Consider the following 27,413-nt stretch of genomic DNA (forward strand, 5'->3'; position numbering starts at 1 on the left):
AAATTATTTTCTGTCTGCAGAGGTTTTTGGTTTTGTTCGAACATGAGATAAGCTCCTGTAATGCTTGGATACTTTGGAACTGCTTCTTCCTCGCTGATCCCAAGGACAGAACTCTGTTGTGGGTTTTCTGGTGTGTGCTGTGTCTGCGCAGTGTCAGAGTTTGTGTTTAGTGTTGCTGTGGCAACCTCTGAAACTTCGAATAGCTGCTGTCATCCTCAGGCAGACATTTTGGGGTTTTTTGTGATACGCATATGTGCTTTTTGTTTACTCCCAGTGTCAGTTTTACCTGGCAGCAGGGGCAAATTTGGCAAATAATGATGACTTGGATGGAGAGTTTCTGAGGCTGGAGTTGCTGACATAGAGTTGCTTTAAGGATTGCCTCAGGCGGGTGCACTGACATTTCAAAAATGGGATTCATCAGTTAATGATCATGGATAATGACTGGATTTTGTTGTCCCAAGGATGAGATGCATAAACAGGTGAGAGGGATGGTTAATGTGTGCTAAAGGGTAAGACGGTGAGTAGGCAGGGAATATATTCTTATCATGGAGGATGCTAATTTGGAGCTAGGAGTGCACGTGCGTAAGGAATAGAGAAACTGAAAAACATGCACAAGACAACTGGATTTTCCATTTTTCTCCTTCACAATGTCAGACGCCAGGTTTCAAGTGGATCCTTTAAAGATCTGTTTTATTGATGAAATTTAACTTTTCATATGTTCTCCAACTGTTCTTTAAGCCTTGTGTTTGACAGTGCCTGATGTCTGGGAACAGTATATAAATCATAGAATCATTTTGGTTGGAAGAGACCCTCGAGAACGAGTCCAGCAATTAACCTAACACTGGCACTGCCCCATGTCCCTGAGAACCTCATTTATACATCTGTTCAACCCCTCCAGGGATGGAGACTCCACCACTGCCCCGGGCCGCCTGTTCCAATGCCTGACAGCCCTTTTTTTCCCCAGGTGCAAGAACTCAAGACTTGTCCCTGTTGAACTTCCTAAGGTTGTTCTTAGCCCGCTCTTCCAGCCCGTCCAGTCGTCCTGCACATGGCTGTCCCTTCCACGGCGGCCACTTACTTAGTTTGGTGTCTGTGACAGCCTTGAAGCGCCCCCCGTCCATTGCAAAACATATATGTTATGCTTTAAACAGATGGGTTTTGCAACTTTGGAGATTCTTACTTGTTCCTTTGTGTGCTGTGTTAGCAAGTTGTGTAAATGGGTCACTGTCTGGGGGATCTCCTGGGACTCAGCCCTAACTAGGTAACTTCTGCAAGAGTGAGCCACCTTCTAGAATTAGAAATTACTTGGCATGCTGTGGGTGTCCCCACAAAACAGCTTCCTGCAAAGCCTCTGTAAATGCGCTGGTGTCTGTGACCTCTTTGTCAAGCCCTTGGAACGGCTCCTTTCCACGTGCAGGATGTGTAGTCGTTGCACTGGTTGTAACTTTGACTGTTCTGGTGTCTGCTGCTTGCTGAGTTTCCATCTCACCTGATCGCTTGTGTTCCTGCGTGCAAAGGATAGATGAAGATTCAGATGAAGACTGTTGCGTGGTTATTTCTGAAGTTATGTCTCCCTCACAATCACCAGGAACCGGTGACCTTTCATTTGGTTTGTGCTTTGGTACCGTTGTCACGTTAGGACTGGTGCCTCTCTTGAGCAAATTGATTAAAAACTAAAGACATTCCAGCAGGTAAATGTTCAGAGCTAAAAATGAGAAATGACATTTTGGTTTGGAAATCAAACTTGTTAACAAGTTTAAAGTGCTATTCAAAGTTACTCTGGTGATGTGAGCTTCTAAATCACCTGTCTGCTTTATTTCTGTTCCTCTGGCAGCTCTGCAGAACTGAATATCCCTGGGACAGGAGGACTGTTATGGACCCAGAATGACTTCCATAAAATAAAGAGTGGCCTCCAGCTTTTCTAAGACAGGAGAGTGCTCTGCAGCTTTCAGTATCACACAAGATAAGTGGCATGGAAGAACTGGTAATGGTGATGGGGAAATAGGCACTCCAGGATATTTTTTTTTAATGAAGATATACTGATTTAGATTTCTACATGTAAAAGCAGTATTTTATAAAGCTGATGTGTTTTAAGTTCCACGTGTAGTAACCATTGTCTTGCTTAACCACGGTCATGAACTTTTAGCTCTAGTTGATATTTGTCAAATACAGCTTGAGTACTTCAGAATACATTAGTGTTCCTTTTTTTTTTCCCTGTGGTTAATAAATAGAGCTGACTAAAGGCAAACCTTCTTTCTGGATCCTGTTTTTCCTTTTTCACTCAGGTCCTCGTTAACCAGAGTATTGAGCCCTTCGTATTTCAGTGACGCCAATATTGTCCTGTATGATTTTCCAGGATAAGATTGTGCTGTGGTTTTCACTAACTAGGATTTCATATGGAGCTTCAGGGATCAAGCCGAGTTATAACATGGATGAACGTACTGTAGGGCAGTAAATACCTTCAAAAATTTTTTTCTCACCATTTTTTTCAAGTGATAGTTTGAGGACACTGTTTGTTTGCTGTTATTTCTGTTATGATTTTGCTGAGGTTGCTAATATTGTGGTCCTTGCTGGAGCTGGTGTGATTCCTGCAGAAATGGACGCGAGTACCTTGTTGGACACTTGCAGAGAAAAAAGACTTCCAGCTAGTTTTTCCTAAATTCAGTTTTTCTTTACCTGTATTAAAGGTTCTCAGAACTTGGAGGCTTCTGCAATTACCCATCAAAAATAGGAGTTTAAGCATATATTTATTGCAGGACTCCTCAGGAAGAATTTGCTGGAGAGTAGTTTTTACAGAGCCTGTCTCGGAGGCAGTCTAATAATTGGCAGTACTTACAAACTGAACAGAAGCAGGAACGTGTCAGTGCAGCGTTGTGAAATGGAATCTCCAGTTCTTTAGAGCCACTGCTGACATGATGTGCTGATGTTCTGCAGAAAGAGGTGCAGACAGGGACACTCAGCTCCAGCAGGGCACTGGATTGCACTGAATTGCAAGTTTAGAACAGCAATTTCATGGATGCTTTGGGCTGGCTCTCACATAAAGGCTTAGTTAAATGTCCATAATATAAGTATTATTTCTTTGTTCTGTTTTTTTGTCATCCTGTTCTACTGCAGCTACTCTTTACCAGACAGGCCAAAGTTATTTAAAATGGAAGATACCTTGTGTATTTCCTTCTCTAAAAACAAGCAGTGCTAATGCAAAAGAAAACAAACTTCTCTTTCTCCTAGGAGCGATTTTTCATGTAAGCCCTTCCCCTTTCTGGTATTTTTAGAAATTTTTCCTTTTACCCAGCAGTTCCTCAGGAACTTAGGAAATTTTGAGGGAAGAGGATTTGTTCTTTTATTACTGTATTTGGTAGAGTATGAAATTACTTAAATTATTGTCTTTGGTACTTCTAAGTCTGTCACTGCAAACATACTATGTTACATATAATTTTTTGCCCTTTGGTAAAAGTTTACTTAGTAAAATTTGTTTTCAACGTGCTAATTATGTACTTTGCCTGAAGCACATTCTGAGTGGGAGCAGGAAAGGCAACGGTGATGTTTGCCTAAATTACTTGATTTTTCCTTTGCGTTGGGCAGGACTTCTTGAGATTGCTTTCTCCTGTAAATTTTGGGGCTCTTGCCTAAGGAGGGTTACAAAATAAAAAGATAGAAACAAATAATCCAATGGCTCTGTTTTATTAAATAAGTACATTTGTATATATATAAAAAGTATAACGTTTCATATTATTAAATAATTGTGCAAACCTTTTACACAGAGTGGGGGCAAACAGGTAGTAGCCTATATATTTCTTTTAGATTCTTCTCTCAATTCCTTTAATATATTTACAAATTTTAAATACCACAGACCAAAATCATAGATAGTGTATAATAGCTCTTCAAAGGCTAATTAAACTCTGGCATGACAACACTGTAAGTGACGGTGCACTTGTACTTTTCCAGCTGAAATGTTGCAAGAAATACAGTTACTAAGGCTCTGTCCCCCAGACAGCCTCTGGGCACAAAGGAGCATTAAAGCTGAATGCTCACCATGGAAATCAGCGACAGATCCATGACCTGACTGCTCCGAGTCCTACGGGACATTTCAGCTCTGTGGAGACAAGTCTCACAGAAATGATACATGTTCCTCCTCTTTAGCATGGAGATCTAAAATGACTGTAGTCAAGATCTGTCCCTTGAAATGTTCCTGTAGTGATCTTGTGCATGTCACTGGTACACACACCTGACACCAAGGGCTTTTAACTGAATTATCTGGACAGATTTTTTGCATGTTCTGACCTGATCATTAAGAACTTCAGAATGCCAAAATTCACAATTTGAGGCAAACTGGCTTTAAAGTATGAAGGGGGAACTCGCCTGGACAGATGTCTGGTTTGTTTGGTTTTTAATTAGAACCCTTCTGCTTGTTGTAAGCAACCACACCCACCCGGTCTATTTTACAGCAGCTCAGACCCATGCTACTAGTGAATGAATGACATGCAGCAGCAACCAGAGCAGCACATGCTTATTACTGCGGAGATTTACGAATACCACATACTGGTTTAACATCTGTTTTCACTCATTTTGTCATTAAGACTTACATTATATTTGGGTCAACCAAAAAAACCCAAAGAGATTTATAAAATTTTACAACAATTAAACACTAATGTTTAATTCTACAAATGAGTAAAGCCAACCACTGCAGCTCAATACAACAACAGGACTAACAGTAGTGAAATTATCTGTATGTACAATTTAATATATTACTGACATGTAATTCTTACCAAAAAGTTAAATAACTTAGACAGACATCCCATAAAGCATTTCTTCTGATTCATGAATGTAAGGTTATACACTTGTATGTGACAAATCATGTGAAAGTAACAGAGCTAAAGATGAAAGTTCAGTAATAGCTCTGGCCCCGGCCAAGCACTGAACTCTGCTGCTCAACTCCTGCGTGCAGCAGCCCAGGATTGTACCTTCCCACTTCTTGTTTCTCATCCAGAATTGTAATTTCATGGATTTTATTAAAATATAGTTTCTAGAACTGTTCTTTTACAGTTTTAAAAACATTTAAATACTATGCTCTCAAAAAGAGCATTTATACAAAGTCTTGTATTTACAATATAGACAGTTATGATCAGGTGTTAATAAGATCAACTCTTCCATGTAAGAAGAAATCTAATGAACGTATCGGTGTTTTGAACTGGCATGTAAACATATCTGAAAACAGACGTGGACGACTGAATTATCACTTAAAGTAGTTGATGAGGAAAGACCACATCACAAACAGAAGTTTAGTTACCTCAGGAGGACTAAACAAGTACAAAATTTGCAGATTATTCCCACAAGGCCACACTGCCCATCTGTACCGCTGTGCTGACAGATGCCAACAGCTGCTGGAAAAAGACAATTTGCCTTCAAAGTGCCTCAAGGAAACAGAATGCGGGTTTGTATTGGCAGAGCATTCCCAGTGTTTAAAAAAGGAATTATTCTATCAGTAGGACTAAAGTTAGTGAAAATTAAAAGGACTAGACAAATCCTACAAAAATGAGTATCTCCATAAACCACCCAACACTTCACACAGAAATTTCTGCCCAGTTTTCCACATTAGAAAACATCAAAAAGTACCCACTAAACCTCTCTGAAAATAGCTTATCTTTATAATTGGAGAAGAAGGGAACAAACACTTTTCTACATACAAATATTTAAATCCATGCAAGATGGAAAGTGTGAGTGCACAATAAACTTCATTTTATACCTAAATAAATTATAAATCAATCCATTAAGAATAAAGCAGGGTCTATTGCAATTATACTGTTACATTTTAAAACACATGCAGATGAGTTAACAGCAACATTTTTTACATTAAGTTTAGTGCAATAATGTGTCTGCTTAATAAATAGACTAAAGATCACTATGTAATGTTTCGAGGTGTACACACAGCATCTGTGCACATCATAAACTGATTCCGAAAAGTTGTCCTTGTTTGTCTATAAACTACAAGTGCCCATTTTAAATAAAAAAGATCCATAATTACTCATGGGCTACTTTCCTGTGACACATGGTGTCACAAACATTGTGGTGAAAATGTAATACTGAAGTTAATCTAGAGATTTTTATTGGTTTTTTTTATACACAGTTTTTACACAATCAAGAAAAAGAGATACAATTTGTATCAACAAACAAAAGGTCATTTCTGGTTATTTGAGGCATTGCTCTCAGCTGCTTATACCATGCAAGAGAAGAGAATAAGAATTAATTGCAAATTAAAAATATAAAATGCTGGTTAGTAAGAAATGTTTTTGAAAACTGGTCAAGAGTTAAATGTTTTCCTCAACTATTATAAATGTCTGAAGATTTATTTTTCCCATTAACAGAGATGATAACTAACTAATTAAAACTTAAGTTACTTTTAAATACCAAGTGTAATTAACTCATTTTAAATACGTAATGACATGGTCATTATATATGTTACCTGTAGCAACACAGGGATATTTATCCTGTGTGAAATGATACGGTTATCAAATATCAATAAATTAACTATAGTTGCACCTGTAATTGTGGTTTGCTGTTGGTTTGTTGTTTGTGGTTTTTCTTTTAAAATAACAGGAACGTATTCTGCACATGATAAAGAGCCCACAAGATATTTTGAATCAAACCAACCATTGCAGTAACACAAGTGGAGGAAATGCTATAACTGTGCTCCTCAGACAAACAGATAACTAGAAAGCAGCATGCAAGCCGTTATCAAAACACCAGAAACAACCCTGACTGCAGCCTCACGTTCCGTGTGTTTCACAGTAAGAAACATTTAGGCAGTGTCACACCTTCTCATGAAGAAACAAAGGCCATAAACCCGGCCTTCTCAGCTTTCATGAAAAAAACTACAGTAGAAGTCAACAAGTCCTAGCTCGAGAGGTGTCGAGTTAGTAGTAGTTTGAAATGTTGAAATATACAATGGATTCAAAAAAGGGCGTCCAGTCAGTGCAGCTTAAAAAACAATAAACGCCTCTTTTGGAGACATTTAGCTACAAAGGTTCCCACCCTGAGCAAGATACCAGTTGCGCAAACAATGCCACACAGAATTATCTCACCTGTTGAAACAGGAACTCTAAAAACCTTCGGGAGGCAAATGCACACCTTTGGATCTGGAGAGCACGGACCAGCTTTGACAAATCCAACTGTAGCGGCTCTTTTCAAGAAACTGCACCCCCCCGCACCCCCTCTCAGCTGGGCTTGTACGGCCTCTTGAAACACCCCTGCCCAGGGGCTGCAAATGACTGATGAACTCCCACGTTAACTCCAGTGTCCGCTGCTTTGAGTCGAGTGATCCAACCTACACAAAACTGACAATTTCAGCCTGTCTGCTGATTGGGCCACAGCTGCCACCAGCAGTCAGAGGCAGCTCCGGAGAGAGAAGCTACAGTTTAACTTTTTAGTTTACTGAAGGGCGCTCATGCCCTCACACTCAATGTTTTGGTCCTAATTTAATAAAGTATTTGGCTTCTGTTGGATTGAGCCAACATGTTGGACAATGTAATAGATACTCTAACTCTTGGGGAACAGTTTTGAAATTTAGGTACCAACAATACTGACATTCAAAAGCTGAAATCAGTCTTCCCTTTTGCAAATCGAGTATTTTAATTTTTGTCAAGTTTACTTTTTCTCCAATATTTAATATGCCAGTAGGCCGTGTCAAATGACAAAGCTGAAACCCTGGGTCATCTGGGCGTGTATAGAGCATACCTTTAAAGGCCGATTAGGTACTTATAAGCAAATTGAAAGTGTACACTAAACCATGCAGTATAATCGCTAACAATAATTTCGTAGTAACAGCTTTGAGACACGGAACGTGACATTGTAGTTCTTAATGAGCTATCCATGCACCAAGGTATGCATTTCCTATAAAATACTACTAAAAATCCCTATATTTAAAATCTTAAAATTTACAATACAATCAACTCTTATGTAGTGCCTCAGCACATGTATGCTTGCTACTGTGTACAGAATTTTATACTGTCTTAGTAGAAAATATTTACAATAGATTTGCATCTTCTTTCTTCATTTAAGTTTTCCTCCAGGTCCTGTACGCTGTCTATTTCCATTTATCCAAAAGAAGCTGTAATGCTTTAACGCCCCGTTCTTAATTTGGCAACAATCATAGCTGCCAGCTGTTGCGCATCTGTCACGTGGGGATTCTTTTCCATCACAGAAAGGACAATGCTTGGAGGGAAAATATTGCAGAGGTTCTTGTACGTCTGATATTGGTGCTCCGGGATGATATGGGGTTCCCGTGGCTCACCACATATCCCAATCCAGGGATTTCTCCAGAGTTGCTCCATCTTCTCAGGCATGCTTCTCACCATGACGGGCTCATAACATGGCTGCATGAGGTTGTTACTCAGTGGATACGAGTGGTAGGTGTAGGAGTCTGACGCACATGGCAATGGATCCCAACTCGCGTGCTGCTCTCGACAGAGCGGTGGCCGTCTCTGCCTCATGGGGTTACTTTCATAGAGCCGCGAGTCAGAAATACTGTCCATTCTGGTCATGACCAAGGCACGGCTTGGTTGTGCAGCCGATGGATGAACATTTTGAGGCACAGCGTATTCTCCTGGACAACTGGACCGTGCTCCAACAACTGGATGCTGGGCATGTAGGCCTAAGTGGGACACTGACTGTTTGCGAAGGGATTGCTTGGGCTCCTCAGCTCCGTAACTCTGAGCTCTATTTAAGGCTTCATGGTAACCATGGGAAAAAGGCTGCAGACGATTTTGCGATGGCAGTCTGTGGATCTTCACATTGTCTTCTGGACTGGCATCTGCTACACCCAGATACAAGTCATTGTAAGAGGAATAAGAATCATTACTTGTATGGCTTAAGCAATTGTCAGGACAGGGGCTTGAGTTTCTAGAATACATTCCCTGGTCCATATCAGCCCCGTAATAATCTGTGTTACGGATACTACTTATGCTCAAGTTGGAGAAATCACTGAGTAAGGAATAATAGCCGTGGTCCCCCAACGATTCGTATTTGGGATACTGGTCAGTATAGCTAACTGAGGTGCCATGACTATTGGTGACTAGTATAGGAGGATATTGCACACTGGACATGTGTTCCAGTGAGGATTTCTGATGCATGAACTGTGAGGAACCTGGCACCGGACTGCTTGCCGAACGAGTATTTAACGCACCAGCTGCATGGCTTTTTGGTGGAGGGAGCGTTGGCACACTCAGTGCAGTCACCAGAGACGGGACAGAGCTGGCCTCGGACTTGCGTGCTACTGACAACTTTTCCTCGGGCTCCACAGCTACTGATCTAATGCTTGGATCTGACTGACGTTTTGGGGCAATGCGTTTCACTTCAGAACTGATTTCTCCTTTGGAGCTGGATGGCCCTGTGCCACATTTGGCCAAGGCTCCCTCACTCATAGTTTTCACAGCAGATAATTTGGCACTTATTCGAAGCTCATCCGCTACTGACCTTTGAGGCTGGTTTGCCCGTTCTGGGTGGTAATATTTACATTTGTGCCCATAGGTGCACTTTTTACCTGCAAGAAAAGTGTCTTCAGGTTAAATAAACCAAAAAACCCTAATCAATACCACCAGTTGCTATCTTTTTTCTTTATATTTTTCACCGCTTTTCAATAGTAGTATTTCTATATTAACCCCCTAAGGAATAATTATATATCGTGTCCACAGGCAGTCACAGACTCGCTGTCTGTATCCATGCATATCACTGCATCAAGGGCAAAGACATATCACTTCTCTTACAGCTGGCTCATGATTTCAATACTGATGACATACTCAATGCTATATAAATCAAACCAGCTCTAACACAGTTTATATAGTTATGAATCTCCTTCCTTTAATACAAATCAGAAGAAAATAGCAAAAAACTGTGTTATCCACAAGGTATATCTGGTGATCTAGTAATCCTTAATTTTCTGCTGCCTTTTTTTTTAATTAATATGTGTATGAAGGGTATAAAAATTGATATAGTGCTCAGATGACATTAGGAAAATGGTGCTTTTTTTCAGTAATGACAAGATATTAAATATTTGCTTGCTTCACCTACCTTTGAATACAATGAATCAATCTGACTTAGGCACTTACCATAAGGACACGGTTGTTTCTTATGTTCAGGAATAACTGGCCTTTTCCTTAAGAAATTTTCAAGACTTGGACCATGACGTCCTAGAGGATCATCAGGAGGCATAAACCTAAGAGGAAAGAAATGGAATGTGAATCTCAGTTGTTACTGAGGATGCTGAACTAGCAAATTCCCTTACTTTTGAAGAAAAAAATCCCCCACAACATACTTGTCATTCACAAAAGAATACATTAGCAGGCGTTCCTCTATGAACTTCTTCCATTCTGGCTTTTCATTTTGAAGATCCCGATAGTTGTCATTTGATACAATGATGCCATCTGAGTCAAAAGCAAGTTTTACTATGAATCTATCATCATAGCAAACTACTCTTCTTCCCTGAACTCTTCGAGATGGGGTGAAAACAAGAATTTTTTCTTTCTCCAGTTTACGTAAGATTTCTTGATCTGTAAAATAATGTCAGTTGAGTAGCTTTTATAAAAGTTTTAAAAGAAAGAAATGCAGTCTTTTAAATATGAAACTTCTTGCTCTCTTTTCTGAGAAAGTATTTTGCAATTATGTTCACATACAGTCCCCATTATCATTAAAAAATACCCAGATGCAGAGATTCATTTTATTTGTGAGATTTCAAAGTTCTGGGTAAATATTCAGTATTTAAGCTATGCCTCTGTAAACAAACATGTACCCCTACTCAATCTTTCTGAACACATCAAGAACTTGGTTGTTGCTCTATTATAACAGCCTTCTTGACAGCCTAGAGTGAAACATGAGTACTGTCTATTGCTCGAAACACATGCTGCCTCTTCAGTGTCCAAGACAATCCTGCTCACTGAGACCCCGGCCCAATACCACTGACTTTACACTCACCCAGCAGGAAAGAATCAGTCCCTACATGCTTAACAATGTTTGCTAATGGGAAAATTATGACTACTGCTTCACAAAAGTGTTGAAACGATCCCGGAATGTTACAAAAACCCAGCATTGTTTACAGATGCAGATACTTAAATGCTTGTTTCCTCACCAGTGAAATTGTGTTTTCAAACAAACAGTTGAGTACATCACACTCACAGTATGTGGTACCCATCAGAAACATGACATGGGTGCATCTTCATGCAATACTTTATTTTTTTTCTTTTTAACCAAGGGGTCAAAGAAAATCTTGATCTGCTACCTGTAATTGGTGCATCAGGTCGAGACTGTTCTTTTCTCCATGCAGGTACAAACACGGTGATATCTTTATGTCCTTTTTCCAGAAACCAATCAACAGCCAGTTGAATTCCCCGACAGGAAAATCCTTCTTTATTCCCATGGCTGAAAGTTTTAGAAACAGCAAGGACAAAAGTTACATTTGGTTTTGGTTTTTGTTGTTGTAGTGGTTCTGGTTTGGGTTTTGTTTGGGTTTTTTTCCTTCTAAAGCTGCCATGGTCTAAGGAGATCAGGGAAACAAAGTCTGCAAAGACAGGCAAACCTGTTTATCAGACCAGCTTACATAATTGGAAGAAGACAATTGTCCAGAGCTATTCAGCTATCGGATTACAGCAACACTGCTACTTAAAATTCTAGAAATAGTCAAATTTCACTCTCCCAAAAGCAAAAACAAATAAACATAGTTTTTCTGCTTTTTCATTTTATTAGCTGAGCTAATGAAAAATATCACTCACCCCAACAAATTGACCTTGCCTTAAAAAGTACCATAAAAAGTTATTAATAACAAAACCAAAATGAACCAACAATGCTGGCTGTCATGGGTGACAGGGGCTTTTAAACATCTAGATTAAAAAAATGTTTCTCTAACACTAAATGCATTTTTATTAGGGCTTTTTCAAGGAAAAGAAATAACTTTCAAAGATGTTTAAGCCCTGCCCCCATCAAAAATTTGTTTTCTGAAGCACACAGGAGTGAAACGGCACACAATTCAGATACAGGGGTTTAATTATTAAAATGGCCTAAGAACTGCCTGCAAAGGAAAAAAATTCTTTAGGGTGTTGATAGAAATTAAGTAGAATCTTAATTATGAACCTCATTTAGTCTACCTCATGGGTGCACCTATCTTGATTTGCTGAACATAGAGTGAACTGAAGAATCAGGTTTTAAATCCTCTCAGGAAATAGTTTAGGAATGCCTGAATAATACATGAGTACATATATAAGAGAAGACGACATTTAGTTATAACCTCCTTAGTAGTTAGTCTTCACAGATAAGAGAGAGTCACAGATATCTTTGCATTATGGCTGGATTTCATATTTAGATTCAAACCAGCATTTTCTTTGTCTAAAAAAACCAGAGTGCATATATTACTGCTACACCATATAATTGAATAATAAAAACTACAGGTCCTGGTTCTTCTCATTCAATGTTGTAACACTGTTGTTTGTTGCTGAAACAAAAGATTTGAGGGGAGAACTTGGTTTGAAAAGGGGGGGAGGGGAAACGGAATAGGGATTACATATAAAGGAGCAACAGCATAAATAAAAACCTGGAATAAAGAGTCCATTAAAAAGATGTATTACTAGTGTAAATATATTATGTGACTTTCAAAGACTTTGCCACAAATATTGATTTTTCTCATAAATGTTTAGTGACTCATTCTTTTCAAGTGGTGCGACAGGGAGACCCACCTCATAGCCACATTGCTTCCGTCAATTACAATTGGCCTCAAGTTATCACTGTTGTCCACAACTTCATCTTCCAGTGACAGTTCAGGGCTCGCTATTTCCTTTGGGCAAGGGCCTCGTGGCACCAGAGCACCAGTGGCGCTGCTGGCGCTGCTTTGTCCCTCTGATTCACTTTTGTTGCCTAGTCTCACAAGCTCTGCCAGAACATCATTGATGAGCGCATCTGCTCCCAATTTATTCAGTACAGCCTGGATCTGATCTCCTGCATACCCAAGCTTTAAAGCAAAATCCATTTTAGCTTGGTATTCCTTGTCCAAATTTGTTTTGCATTCGTCTAGCTTCAAGTCTTGCGTGATACTGCTCTGTGAAAAGCTTGGGCGATCCAAACAAGGGGACCGACAGAGTGGCCGATGTGGTTTAGTGGGAACCTCCTTTTCTCTCCACGGAGTGTTGCTGCAGCTGCTCCTGAAGTACGGCTGCTCAGGTTCACTGTCTGAGCTCGTCCATTCCTCAGATTCAGCACTGCATTCCCCAGCATCTTGTTCCACGTTTCTGTCTTTTCTGGAGCGCCTCTTCTCCATTTTCAGCTTCCCCACCATAGACCAGGCCGTCATCACGTTCAGCTTCCAGCCAGAGCGCTCAGTTCTCTTTCATTTCCAAAGCCATGTGGAATTTGTGCTCGATCACATCGTGTTGGCCAACTGAAAGTTTACATGAGGCTGGAGTTAATTTGCCTTGCTTACTGTGTTCTGGCATAAACAACACCAACATGAAGTTCCTTAAAAAAAAAAAATGAAAGAAAATTAGCTTTTGACAAATTCTGCGAATACTCGACTACAATGATTTTGTTTACAAGTCAGCAGAGGTCCCTAGTCATTCACATATCTGTGTAAAAATTGATCATAATAAAGCATGTAATTATGTTGTCTCTTTAATCACAAATTAAACTCTTTTTCCCTCCCCCAGTTACTGTACATACCAAAAAATTACACTTCCCACACAATAAACTTACAGTTGGAATTAATGGAGTACCTCAATAATATTTAAAGATAAAACAGAAAAGCGTGACCCAGCACTTCCACTAGAAACTGTCTTTACAGCCTTCTACTGCAGGAATAGCCTGCCTACATCAGGAACACCTGTGTGTAGTTCCAGTACACACAAAATTTAACACAAACCATTTCAGGCCCTTTCGGTAAGAGTTTACTATCAGAACTGACAAGGTTATTTCAAGCTGGCTGCTAGAGGTGTAAAGGTCAATAAATGGATGCACAAAGGTTCTACACTTAATCACCTTGTGCTGTTCACTGGACCTACTGCACTGCAAATCCAAACAATCAAGGATGAATATTATTGCATTTTTTTCAGAAAGTCTGGACAGACACTCAGAATTCTCATCTAGGCTAGAAGAAAAGTTGTTCACAACATCTCCATTCTTTTTCCCAAGTTGTCATCATTTCTTTAACCATAATGTCACAAGAATGTTTTTGCCTTTTGTTAAAGTTATCATGCCTGGCTTTCCACTCCAGTAAATAATCCTAACACCTTTGCTAGTGGAAATCTCATAAGAATGGTCAGCCAATGTCCTTGGCTCTCAGATCAGAGCAACTAAAAACATTAATTCTGTGGTGGGCTGTTATCTCTTGTTCTCAAACTAAGTCCAAATAACAGCCATGCTAGCTATGAAAAAGAAAAGTTTCTAACTGCATGAAGAAAATTAACTCATTTTCAGTCAAACCAGCACAAGGGCCAAATTTACATTCTCTTCTAAACACTTAAATATTAATTTAAACCACAAGCCAAATACATTTCTTCCCAACTGGAAATTAAATTACCTAGATTAACTCAAAAAGACGATGATATTTTTAAAATAATAATAATAATAATAATAAAATAATCTGGGTAACGCTATCACTAATTACATTTATATTTTTCAACTTTTTTTTAAAGTTTTGCTTTTGTTTTTTCCCTCTTTCTTAGCTGGAAAATAGTCCATTTTATCTGCATAAGAACTGATTTAACCATTTTGTTGCATTGTCCCAATTCTGCATATATATCTCTAGTTTTCTGTTATTTAACATCATATAAGCAATTTATCTTAAATCTCATTTGACCTTCCCTGAAAGTAAAATCTTATTGTAACAAGAAGATAGTTTGATCATAGTTCAAAAGTTATTTAATATACAAACAAAGCAAATTAATCCTAGGCACAGTCTCTCTCCCTGCTGCTGATGTACTCACGAGGCAGCAGCTCCACAGCTCCAGGGCTGTGTCAGGTTTGCTGTGCTCTGGTCACAGCAATAGACCTGCGGGTCTCTTACGAAAGCTCAGTCTATGGGAACTCCCACTTCGTGACTCATCTTGGAGTTTCTTTTTTTTTTCATTCATGTCAGCCTTCGGTTGAAAGCCACTAACTAGGGAAATTTTAGCTGCCTCATCCCTCTCTTGCATAGCAGTGGAAAATATTTGGTCTGTGACGTAATGATCACCATTATCTTTCAAATATTTCAGATGGGAACTAAAAATACGCTAAAAAAGAAATAAATCTCTAGTTATTTTCAAACTATGTAAAAACTAAATCACAGGGTTTTATAAAAATCTCTTCATATCCATCTAGGATCTTGGGAGGGAAGCACTAAAAGTCAAAGGTCCTATTTGTACCAACTGTCATTTTTTCTACCAAAATGTAACACAGAACAAAAGAAAAAAAAAAGTAGACATTATAACTTACTTCTGGAAAAGTAAGGAGATTTTCCCCATTTTCTTTAAACACCTGGCACACAAAGCCAGGACCTGCAGAGGCAACCTTTGCCAACTAGTTTCGATAGCCTGTTTAGCACTGGCTGCCACATTGACTCAAACGAGGCAGGCGGGCTCCAGAGCCCACCCTGTAACCCTGCACACCTGTGTACAAAGAGCTCCTAGAAGAGAAACCAGCCTGTACCAAAGCCTCTCCACCCTTGGCCAGTCGCTCCATCTGTGCAACTTAACTGTTCCCATGCATCCACAGACTTGGGACATTGCAGGATTTGTTCCCAAATGCATAAGGCTCTCAAACAATGAGGGTCATCTCATTGTTTGGTCAGGAGCACCAAAACAAACAAACAAATCCAACAACAAAAAACAACAACAAACATATTACAGCACAGGACCAAGTTTTCCCACTGACCATTGAGAGAGGGAGCCCGGGAAGGAGGATGTTTTGTGTTGCTCCTAAGCCAGCAAATACAGCGGAACGAAGAACTACACAAGAGAAAGAGCAGCAACTACCGCTACTTCAGCACAGCGCCTTTCTTCACACCCTCCAGATCAGAAATCAGACTTGTAACACCACCATTCAGCTACAAAAACAGCACTATGGTCTCTCCCTCACTTTTTCACAGCCCCGAGCAGTCCAATCTATACCGTACTGCAACCCCACAGTTATCACTATAGATTTACTGTGTGTTAACAGACTGTGATGCGGACCTGTGGCCCTGAGCAACTCTCAGTAGTGGGAAAAGGCAGAGCTACAGAAACCGATTACCACTTGCTGTCAAATTGCAGTCACGTTTTTTTAGATAAATACCCAGTCCTGTTCTGGAGCCCCGGCTGACTATAGTGAAGAGAGTATCTCTTTTCTGTCAGTGGGTATTTTGACCCAAGCAGCCTGTCAGTCAGTGCCTCTGTCAATGTCAACCAGCACCACGGCTCTGAAAAGGCTCAGGTGCCCGCTCCTGGAAAGCTGAGGTCTCCGCTCTGTACCACCCATGTCTGAAACCATATTTGCTCTCAGTTTACTTCTGACTTCCAGTTCATCACCTCTACTTGCTATCATTACCTCTCCACCTACAGTATGAAAAGCATTCAGTATATAAGCCCTTCGTAGTGGACCAGATGGCTCTCCTTCAAATCAAGGAGTCATCTGTTATGTAGGCATATCAGGGAAATGAGTTTTCTGTATGTTCAAAGCATGTAAGCTCAGTGACTTGAATTCGCCACCTATCTCAACCATACGACAGTCGAACTCAAGAAATTGCTGATTAAAAAACTGTAAGTCTTGCCACCTCAAACACAAGAGCCCAGGGAAGAGTTGTAGCCACTGCTCTTTACACCTTCTCAGAGGAAATGTGAAATAGTGTTTCGCAGATGCAAAATTAACATTTTATCTTGACATTAAGCCAAGTCAAAGTCCTCCATCTTTTACTGATCTTATAAATTCTAATGCATTTTTGAGCAAGTTTTGGATTTTTTCATTAAGCTTTTCAAAAGTAGCTTGTCTTGCCTTCCCCTCACTACCTCTTCAACTAAAATAAGGTTCTTGCTTCATTGTTTGGATCTGTTGCCATTGAGGCATAACCTAATAAAGAATTTAAAAACACACTGAAGTTGCCAGCATTGTTTCCTGTTTCCCATACTGCTTATAGATTCTTAAGTATCACTTGTTAAATACATGCCATATAGTCCACCAAACAACTCTGGTTTCTGCTGAGGAAACCCCGAGCAGCTGCACAGCCCCAGTTCCAGCCAGGCCAAGCACATACTCCCAGGTTACACACGCCAGCACACGCACAGCCCCAGGGCCACCCACACAAACAGAACAGGACCAGGGGCCTCATCTCCTTGCCCTCTCTGGCTGATAAAGATGAAGGTCTGTTAGTATAATATGCGTAACTTGTATAAACATAGTTTAAAAAGAAAGTGTGTGCGAAAATATAAAACTTTTTTTTTTTTTTTAAACAAAAAGGTCATTCGGTAGTTGCATTTTCCACATCTGTATGAAAACAACCCCTGGCTATTAATCCTCCTTCTGCTTCCCACTCTAAGCGACAAAGTTCATAATTTCTTTCATACATGTAAAAACAACAACAATCAGTGCCACATCTTCAGGACAACTTCCCGTCAGCAGCAACATCTGTATGCAATTAACTCACTGGCATTTAGGCTAAAAAAAACCCCTCAAAGCTGCAATAGTATAGTTTGCTTGTTTGTTTTTCCACATTGCACTTCCCAAAATTCCAACACATCATCTTGCAAAGTACTGACAATAATTAAGAATTTCTTTTCTTTCTGATTTACATTACCTGGCAGTTGTCGTACAGCTGTACCTAGGGACCTCAATCGGTTCCTATTCTATTCTAACTCTGTAGTCCCTAACCAAAAGAAAATACAATCTAGAATTATGATGACTGGCTACAGATTAATTCAACAAGTGATAACAGGAATATCAGAAGGACTACACGAAACACTTAGGTACTGTCTCAGTTCACTGTTTGTCCAGACACCTTTAGAAGGTACTTTTTGGGGACACTAAGGGAGTTTATGGAGATGTTTTAAAGAGGCAAGTGAAAAGTAATTACGTGTTTAATATGCACATGTAGAATAAAAGGACAGCTTTCAGGCAAAGTCTTTGGACAGGAATATCTTAGTTGAGCTCTATTTCTGGAAGCAATAGGTGGTCCATCGAGAATTCCCTGTTATCTCATTGCCTTTGTGCTCATTTTGTCCTTATGTGCACAGGAAAGTTACTGGAAAAAAGCGCTAATAATCTGTTTACAGAACTATCCTTGCAGATAATTTTCTACTTTTTTGTTTTGTTATAGCTTATACTGTACAGTTTTTAAAGCTGGTATAGATGCATTAAGGAGTTATCACATAGGGTAAATTTTTTAAAAATCCACTTACAAGCAAAAAGAGAACAAACATTTAAAAACATAAATCATTTGAGTCACACTTGATTTTGCTGATAACTACAAAATTGAGAAATGAGTCAGTGTGCCTCAAAATTTTCCCAAAGCTAGAATAAAAGCTCATCTCACAAATCATAAACAATAATATTGTGTTGATGAAATGTTAGTGTTTGTTTAGTATGAGTTATGTTATCTCCAAAGACAGCGGAATATGAACATATATCTAAGGAGAGAAAAGAAAGCTATTACCAGCTTTTGATTTAAAGATGATGTAACTCAGAAATACACATACTGCATCTTTAGAATTTTAATTCTCACGATGTTCACTGCTAAGAAACCAAGTTTTCTTAGTAAACATCTCAGCACAGTCACGACTGACTAGTAGAATTGATAATGTGATTTAGAGAAAAGGGTGAGGCAAAATTATGTATATTTTGTTCATAAAGGACTAAACTGAAAGCATCTATTTAACTTTGCAGGTATTAAAACAGAAGGAAAATGTCTGCTCAGTAATAAAGCACTGTAATATTAATGAAAAACACTTGGAAATTATTTAACAATTACTATTCAAATAACAATGACTATCAAAGAGCTGGTGCTAGAAATACTCTATTCAAAGCCTGTTCATTCCAGCAGGACCAAGACAATCAGAGCAGACACAGTGAAAGCACAGACCAAGCAACTTCTTTTGGTTCCCTTCTGACACTGTCTCTCCACCATCCATGTGTGTCTGAGCCATGCCCTTCAAAGCGGCAGTTACACGATGCACACATCTATTGGGAGGAACAACCTTTAAATGAAAAATATTTTATTAATTAGCTCCTTTCATCAACTTTCAAGCAGCTTTACATGTTTTCTGTCATTACAGATGCTAAACTGGAAAAACAAACACACACACAACCCAAGTATTTTCTCAAATGTCTCTCCCACCTGGATAATAAATACAGATTATAATGATTCTATAGTATTTATTTTAAGAAGGGGGAGGATTGTTTGTTTTCCCTTGTACATTTTTGAGATACATGTAGCTAACAAGGGGTTTTTTTTAATCACACTCAAAGAAAAACAACTAACTGAATACTGACACATGAAATGGTAACGTCTAGGGGAGCTCCATATGCACAGTGAGGAATAAATATTTCAAAATTTTCCTTCTGTATCTCTTAAACTGTCAAATAGATGTCTTCACAACAATTAAAAACCTGGCATGTTTTCTATTAAGAAAATTAAGCTATTCCCTCCATGGCTTCAGCATGAATTTCAATATTTTAGCATGTCTCTTGACTCTATATTTCACTAACTTACCATCAGCATTCAGGACAAGCCATCTTTACAGAGAAGGCTGTTCCAAACAACAGCCCAGTCTTTGATTACTGTGGCTATTCCTATATCACCAGAACCCAACTGAAGAAGAGAGACACACACCCAGACCAATGTCCATGCAGCCAGCTCAGGCACCAAAAGCAACCAAATCCCAACAACATGGACTGCAACACAAACTGCACAAACCCACCAGGAGGCCAGGTCACCTATTCTACAATGAATGAAATAATGACTGAAACCCATTCCCTCATCTTCACAACTAAACAACAGGTAGGGCTGGTATACTACACACCTATTACAGCTGCGCCTCGTGAGTACAGTGTAAACAGCGTGTAAGCCGACTAACACCACAGCTGACAACTTCCACATACAGTAAAGTAAGAGTCTAAAACCATGGAAGCAATACGAGTAGAGACAAAGAGAAGTCTTTCCAAAAACGATTCAGTGTTAAGAGATGCCATATCCACTGAGCCCTTCAACACTGCAGTGTGCTATAGCACAGACCAGTGGTGACTCTAAGGACACAGAGTGCGTCCTTGTGATCTTTAAACACTTCCAACACATGACTAATTGCCATTTTAAAGACATGACAATTTGGGCCTGCAGCACACACACGCACACACAAAACCAAACCGAAATGCATGGCACAAGTCTTCAGGAACGTGAGCAGTATTTATTAGGCAGTAGTTAGAAGACACAGACAACAAGCAGCTCAAGATGCATAGATGGCCGTGGGCTTTGATTAGCTCTTGATTAGCGCATTTCTACAGTGCTCATGAAAAAAGTGACACAACCCAACATTGGTGTTTTCACAGCACTGAAGACACAACTTTCTTGTATCCTTATTTCAGGAGCAGTACAGATACTACACATTACTGCTTGCTGCTTTGAATATTTTCTGAGGTAGTCAACTACTTTATCCACTGAGAAAGAAACACTTAAAGCTGACAAAGTATATGAGTCACAAATAAAAATGGTAGTTTTCCCTCATTCTAATTATACACTTAGGTGGTACACATCTGCTGGGACAGATTCACAACTGAAAAAAGCAGAATACATTCTAAAATTAACACTTGGGTATTTCAGAATGGATTAAAAAAATTGGAAGAGTTGGGCTGTGTGACATTATGTGCAATTCTCTTTTGTCCTTAATAAAAAGGGTTGGTGATATGTAGCATTTCACCTGTGTGTTTATATACCTTGAACCACTAGATTTCCATATTTATCATTATTTTGAACAGAGCTAACAGGAATACATTACAGTTTACACATGCATACCATAGTATTACATATGTTGTAATTCAACAGGAATTAATCACTTCTACCGATTTATTTTTTTGAACCTTAGAATTACTTTCAGCACGTAACAAATCTGTCAGCTTTGCATATTTAATTTTCATTTACTGTGTCAACTGTTGAAAGATGGTGGGAAAACTGGATAAAATAAGCTTTGTAGAAAATTTTCCTATTTAAGTTGGCTGTTTTGAAATTAAAGTGACTCCAAAATGGTGATGCTTTTGCAAAAATACAGTATTCATAATTTGTAGTCATAATGTCCAGTGCACCTCTCAGTGATGTCAACAAGATCCTATGACCAAGCGCTCTGAATTTATCTAAGACCTGGAATAAAGAATTCTACTCTTTTGTTCCTTTTAAAACTGTATTTTACACAGTTTTATTAAACTGTCCTAAGAGATTTTGTACTTAGCAAACAAGACTAATCAAATCATCGACACATGTATAGCATATATATTCTGATAGAGCTTCCATAAAAAGTCCAGTGAAGGAAAACAAGTGTATCAAAGCAGCTGCTTTTGATACAAACATCTGGCATTAACATCACTTACAGCACTTTGCTCACTGAGGAGTGAGGAATCCTCCTTATTTAAAAGGAGTACTCTTATTTTAAAATACTTAAAGTGAACACGTGTTCAAATACTTTTTGTACTTTTTAATCTAACAAAATCAACTCATTTCTCCATTCTAGAAGAGGTGGTCTAAATGAATGATCTGAGCACAGATCTGCAGCTCATTTATACATTTAAGGCATATAATCGGTATTCCCAGAGCATGCACTAAGTTAAAATCCCACTTTTAACAGAAGCGTTAAAATGGCAGATCAGAGTTTTTAGTCCCTTGATAATTAGAGCCATAAGAATGACAGCATTTTCATTCAGTCTAATGGATTTTTTTCTTACCTTACTATGCAAAGTCAGTCTCAACATGTTAATGGTGAGTTTCAACACTGTCATTCTGATGAACAGAAACCTTAAAGTTACACAAATCAAAGGCCTAATATTGTACAGTCTTTTATCAAGCCAAACTCAGAACAACACCAAGAAAAATATTTTACTGCTTCTACTCATTAGAACCTCTCTAAAATAAAACACTGATGTACTTTAAGCCCAAAGTAAAGCACTAGCAGGTAACACCAATAGTGAACACCTCATCCTTAAAATTAATATTGAAACCACAATTGAAAAATAGCCTGCTGGCTATGGTTAGTAATAATTTCTATTTAGAAACTTCCTCCTTTCTGAGTCACTTCAGATGCATTATTTTAAAAGAAAAGCAAATTTGCCATTTCTGTTTCTGCATCTGTCTCTCTCCCTCCCTTAAGCACCTTTGGAGTAGGACAGTGAGGGATGTGACCCCACACATCTGCTACAGTGGCCAGGAGGAAAGGAACTCGCCAGTAATCATCATTATCACCCAGTCCTGGAGGGGATATTTTGTCTTAACAAATGCTGAGGCAACACTTGTGGTGGTAGAAGAGGTTCAACTGTGCAGACAGGACTGAATTCGAGGAATCCACACACTAGAATGTATAGAACTAGAAATGAATTTAGAAATGTCACTAAGCTTTACCTTGCTGATGTTCTGTATCTTGTGGTACCTACATGTGTCCTGTCAACACACAACAGTGATGCAAAAAAACCCAACCATATAAGCACACACACAAACATACAATAGCTACCCTTAAAACCCAAAGACACTTAGCTGAATTACTTGTTTAAATATAGAAAGAATGTATATATTTGAATCAAAACTGCCATCTAATGAAGAGTTTTTCTTTTTATGGCACATCTCATGAATAAATTGTTCACCTCAGAACAATAAAACTGTATCTTAAGGCATGCTATTCTGCCTAGATCTGCACTCCCAAATATGTTTCCTAAATTTGAAATACATGAAACACAATACTACGTATCATGGCATCAGGAAGCCTGGATCTGTAAAGGTGGTCATGGTATTCTTACCTCCAGACGAACTATCTGTGTTACCATGAGTATATTGTAATAAATACAGCTTATCAACAAAAATGGACAATTCACAGGAAATAGAAAAAACCCACAACACATTAACAGATGTAAAGAAATTTTAAAATACCAGCATTATTACTTGAACATGCTTTTCATTTATAATGCCTAGAAAAAAATAGCCTTTTATAATAAACTTACAAAAACCATAAGTTTATACATACAAAAATATATATTGGTCCAGCCATGTACACATGGCTCTTCGAAGCACCTTATGTCTACCAGATTCCATGATCAAAACAGGGCAGCGTCCTCAGGGATGTGTCTGAGGTCTAGGTAGGATTACAGCCATTTATATTTTTTTTTAATATTATGAGATAGACAAATCAATATATCAAACTAATTTCCAGTGTGGCAACACCTGAAAACTACTTCTGAGTCTATAAATTACATTTCTTCACCTTCCCAAGGCCAGCTCCTATAACTGAACTGACCTGCTGCCCTCCTTATTTCCAAAAGCTCCAGTGATGTAAGCACTAACAGAGTGCAAGCAACAGAAGCAATTTGTTTTATTTCTATTACTCACAGATCCATAGTAGAAGTGTTTAGCAAAATGACATTTCAGTTGCAAACCATAAAGTCACTACCAAAGTCAAAACGAGTAGCTGTCTACAATGGAATAATTTGCATTGGAAAAGGCATCCAGAAATATCAAAGAACAGAAAGCCAGAACTCGCCTCACTCACAGCAGTTCACAGTAAGAATTCACTTTCTTACTAGTTCATCTGCATATAAACTATCACTGGTGCCCATTCACCCCTTAACACCTTCTGTTTCCATTCTTTCTGAAGAGTTTGGATGTCCCTAGATTTTTTTTTTTAAATACATCTTCAAGAGGCCATTCAAATGAAAGTGACTTGGGAAGCTTTACAGATTGCTTCTATTAAAACTCACTACACATTCAATCATTTTAGAAGACAAACAGAACACAGGTCCAGAAAATGTCAACAGCCACAGGATCAATATATGGAAAACCTATGACAGTGAAGAAGATTACATATTCCAACGGCAGTTAAATTGCTCTAAATTTGAGGGTGACCTTGACATTGCCACTAACCCATTTTTTCAGCAAGAAGCAAAGACAATTTTATAAGTGACATTAGCTACACTTGTGAAATACACCTTTCAGTCCATATATAACATCCAGCAAGCACAAGATGTATCTCATCAAAAAAAGATACCTCCTATACAAGAATGACTACTTGACAGGCACATCCATTTGAATAAACAAACACACCAAGCATAAGAAATCTGATGGATCTGGAATGCTGCACACTCTTAATGACTGATATGCATAATGGAAGTTCATAAATGATCAGTATTTTATTTCTATTCCTACTTCCCATTTATGACAATACATGCTAATCACTGAAACACACTGCAAGATTAAAAAAAAAAAAGTATCACATGCATCTCAAAAAACCTGAATTAATTTAGATCCACCTTTATCAACTTAAACAGACACCATACTGTTTGCTAACATGTGAAGAAAATATCCAGCTCTTGCGACATATCATCTCCAAAGGATTAAATGGCAGTTAGAAAAGCAGACAGCTATGAAAAATAACACATGAAACACCTAGAAAAAGTATCTAAAACGTCATGTATACCGCAGTAGGTGACCAGCTCCTTATTCTCATTTGCACTACAAAGCAAAATGGAAGGATGTGAGTAGGGATCATCAGGTACCTCCAAAAACGTCATTCCCTTATTTCACACCTTGCCTTCGTTAATGCAAGTTCCTTGCCGCCCTTGTTGTGTTCTGACACTGAACACCTCCCCGCACACCGCCCTAACGCGGCCTTTGCAACCCCTTCTTGGCACGTGAATCACTAACTGAAACCAGCCGAATTTCCTGACTGCACCCAGGCCGCCCCGGCCGCCCGGCCCCGCGCAGGCCCCGCGCCCCAGCAGCGCCCAGGCGGAGCGGGGCGGGGGGGAGGCACAGCCAGAGCGAGCGGCCTCGCCTCCTCCTGCCCCTGCGCGGAGGGCAAGCGGGGCACGCCGGCCGGGAGGCGGCGGAGCGGGCGGCCCGCGGGGCCCGGGCGGCAGCGAGGCCGCGGCTGCCAGGCCCGGAGACCGCGCGGCGGCCCGGCAGGGGGCGTCCGACCGGCCTGCACCGGCGCGCAGCTCCCGCCGGGCCCGGGCCGCGGGGGCCCCGCCGCCCCCCGGCCACCCCGCGCCGTCCCTCACCACCCCCTCCCCCAGCCGGGGCCTCACCCGCTGCTGTCGCTGCAGACACCGCCCACGGCTCCCTGCGGGATCTGGCGGCGGAGAGGCGAAGGACGGCGGGGCTCGGCGCGGCCGCGGCGGGGGCCCCACTCCGGCCGCTCCCGCCGCATGGAGGGGGAAGAGCAGGCCGGAGCGAGGGGAGCGGATGAGGATGGGGGCGGCGGAGCAAGGCCAGGGCGGGCCGGGAGGGGAAGGTGCGGAGCGGGGCTCAGCGCTGCCGGGAGCCCGGGGGCCGCTGCCGCCGCCTCATCGCTGCCCGCGCCCCAGCCGGGCCAACGCCGCTGCCGGGCGCCGTCGCCTAGCAACCGCGCCGGGCCCGCCGCTGCAGGCGCCCGGCTCCTCGCGCCGGCCCGCGCGCTCCCGCAGGCAGCGCACGCGCCAGCCCGCCCCCTCGCGGCCGGCGCGGGGCGGGGCCGGCACGTTCCCCTTGTCCCGCCCGCCGGGCGCCGCGCGCGTGCAGGGGGCGGGGCAGCGGCCGCGGGAGCACGCGCGGGCGGTGTCGGGGCGTCCGTCCGCTCGTGAGCGCGCGTTGGCGGTTAACGGCGCCGGGAGCCACGTCACAGCGTGCTCGGTGCGCTCGGGCTCCGGGACAGAGCGGGAAGGGGAGGCAGCTTCCCTTTGCGCTGTCCCTGTGCTCGTCCAACCCCCCGTGAAATGAGGTGGCTCAGGGGCGCAGACGAGTTGCAGCGTTAGTGAAAACACCGTGTTTTCCCAGTATTGCAGATTACAGGAATGGAGAATGAAATAAAGGACGTGACTAAATTCAGATGTATTTAGGCCCAACTTTGGAATGGGCCAATATTAACATACGCAGGCACATAAACCTTTAGCTTGCCAGGATGCTAACTGGGTGCTCTTAGACATGGTGTGTATAGAATTATTGTATTGATTAACAAAAATTGCAGATACTTTAGGCTTTGCATAAACTTGACATTTGAAGACCAGATGCTCTTAAGATGTCAGTGCCAGCAGTTTTAGCTTTGCTGATGACTGCCCTCGGCTTCCCAAAGCTTCCTGAAACTGATTTAAAATATTAACTGGGCCAGTACAATTTAGGTGACCCAGTTGTAAGAAAAAAGTCTTGCAAATGTGACTTGAGTACATCCTGAACTCTCAAAACCCAAATGGGATACAGAAATAATCCATTTCAATTTTAAAAACTCAGGAATTTATATCAAATTTCACAACTTAGGATGCACCATTTTGTATCACCCATTTTCTGATGTTTAGATTTGACAACATTGTTACCTATTCTACTCGTAGTGACCTGTACCTCATCCAGCAGTACGTTAGTCAAAATTCAGCCTTGTCATATGTTTTATTGGGGGCTCTTCTCCACTAGTCTTTATTCTCTAACGTGGCCTTAAATGCTACTTGTTTCATAAAACATGTTGCATATTTTTTTATAACAGGCCAGTTCAGTTGGAAGTGACCTACAATGATCATCGAGTCCAACTGCCTGACCGCTTCATGGCTAACCAAAAGTTAAAGCATCAAGGTATTAAGGGCATTGTCCAAATGCCTCTGAAACACCAGCAGCCACGGAGCACCGGCCGCCTCCCCATGAACCCTGTTCGGTGTCTGACCACCCTCTGGGTAAATCAGCACTTCCCCACGTCAAATCCGACCCGCACGAAGCAACTCTGAGCCGTGCCCAGGTCCCAGCCCGGATCCAGGAGCAGAGCTCGGCACGTCCCTCTCCACGTCTCCTCCTCGGGGAGCCTCAGAGAGCGACAGGGTCACCCCTCGGCCTCCTTTGCCCAGCACAGACACCCCTGCGCCCCCGGCCGCTCCCCTGACACCCGCAGCCCCTCGCGGCCCCGCTCCCCTCGGGGTGCGTTCCAACACCTTCACACCCTGAACGGCGGGGCCAGCACTGCACACAGGGTATTTCAGAGTCAATCCTTACAGATTTCGATCTGCCCTCGGTGTCTCCACGTTTCCCCTGCCAGCTGAGCAACCTTACAAAATACTAAATGTCTGAGTTTTATCATATACAAGAAAGAAATTACACAGGTTGGCTGCTTTAACTCAGAGATATTTGCCCATAAAGATGTATCAGATACTCTGAAGAAAAAAATGCAAAAGTTTACGAAGTATACAATATTACTATATATGTAAATTTTGTTATATAATCTGTCATATTGACTCGTTTTAAA

General features: G+C 40.8%; 2 protein-coding genes across 3 annotated transcripts in view; one reads left to right on the forward strand and one right to left on the reverse strand.

Annotated features, from left to right (window-relative positions):
• Positions 1-4,901, forward strand: part of LAS1L (LAS1 like ribosome biogenesis factor) — a 22,683-nt gene extending 17,782 nt beyond the window's left edge. The window contains exon 13 of the mRNA XM_065643695.1: positions 1,835-4,901. Within this exon, the coding sequence (XP_065499767.1) occupies positions 1,835-1,925 (91 nt within the window). The 3' untranslated portion in view covers positions 1,926-4,901. The remainder of the gene's footprint in view (positions 1-1,834) is intronic.
• Positions 3,671-25,503, reverse strand: ZC3H12B (zinc finger CCCH-type containing 12B). Of its 2 annotated transcripts, none has more exons than XM_065643693.1 (6): positions 25,243-25,503; positions 12,714-13,488; positions 11,267-11,406; positions 10,307-10,541; positions 10,101-10,207; positions 3,671-9,535 (listed from the first exon to the last, which is right to left on the reverse strand). In XM_065643693.1, exons 2-6 carry the CDS (start codon positions 13,322-13,324, stop codon positions 8,115-8,117), a joined length of 2,514 nt encoding a protein of 837 aa, XP_065499765.1. In that variant the 5' UTR covers positions 13,325-13,488; positions 25,243-25,503; the 3' UTR covers positions 3,671-8,114. The 2 variants fall into 2 exon arrangements, with proteins under 2 accessions (XP_065499765.1, XP_065499766.1); XM_065643694.1 differs by lacking the exon at positions 25,243-25,503 and adding an exon at positions 24,712-24,746.
• Between the last annotated feature and the right edge of the window lie 1,910 nt (positions 25,504-27,413).

Source organism: Caloenas nicobarica, chromosome 12, assembly GCF_036013445.1.
Source record: "Caloenas nicobarica isolate bCalNic1 chromosome 12, bCalNic1.hap1, whole genome shotgun sequence".
Classification (NCBI taxonomy): domain Eukaryota; kingdom Metazoa; phylum Chordata; class Aves; order Columbiformes; family Columbidae; genus Caloenas; species Caloenas nicobarica.

Coding starts and splice junctions, on each gene's coding strand:
- ZC3H12B (XM_065643693.1), bottom strand. CDS start 13,324: ATGACGGCCTGGTCTATGGTGGGGAAGCTGAAAATGGAGAAGAGGCGC. Junction 10,208..10,306: donor TATTCTTTTGTGAATGACAA/GTATGTTGTGGG, acceptor CTTTCCTCTTAG/GTTTATGCCTCCTGATGATC. Junction 9,536..10,100: donor GAAACAACCGTGTCCTTATG/GTAAGTGCCTAA, acceptor CTTTTCTTGCAG/GTAAAAAGTGCACCTATGGG.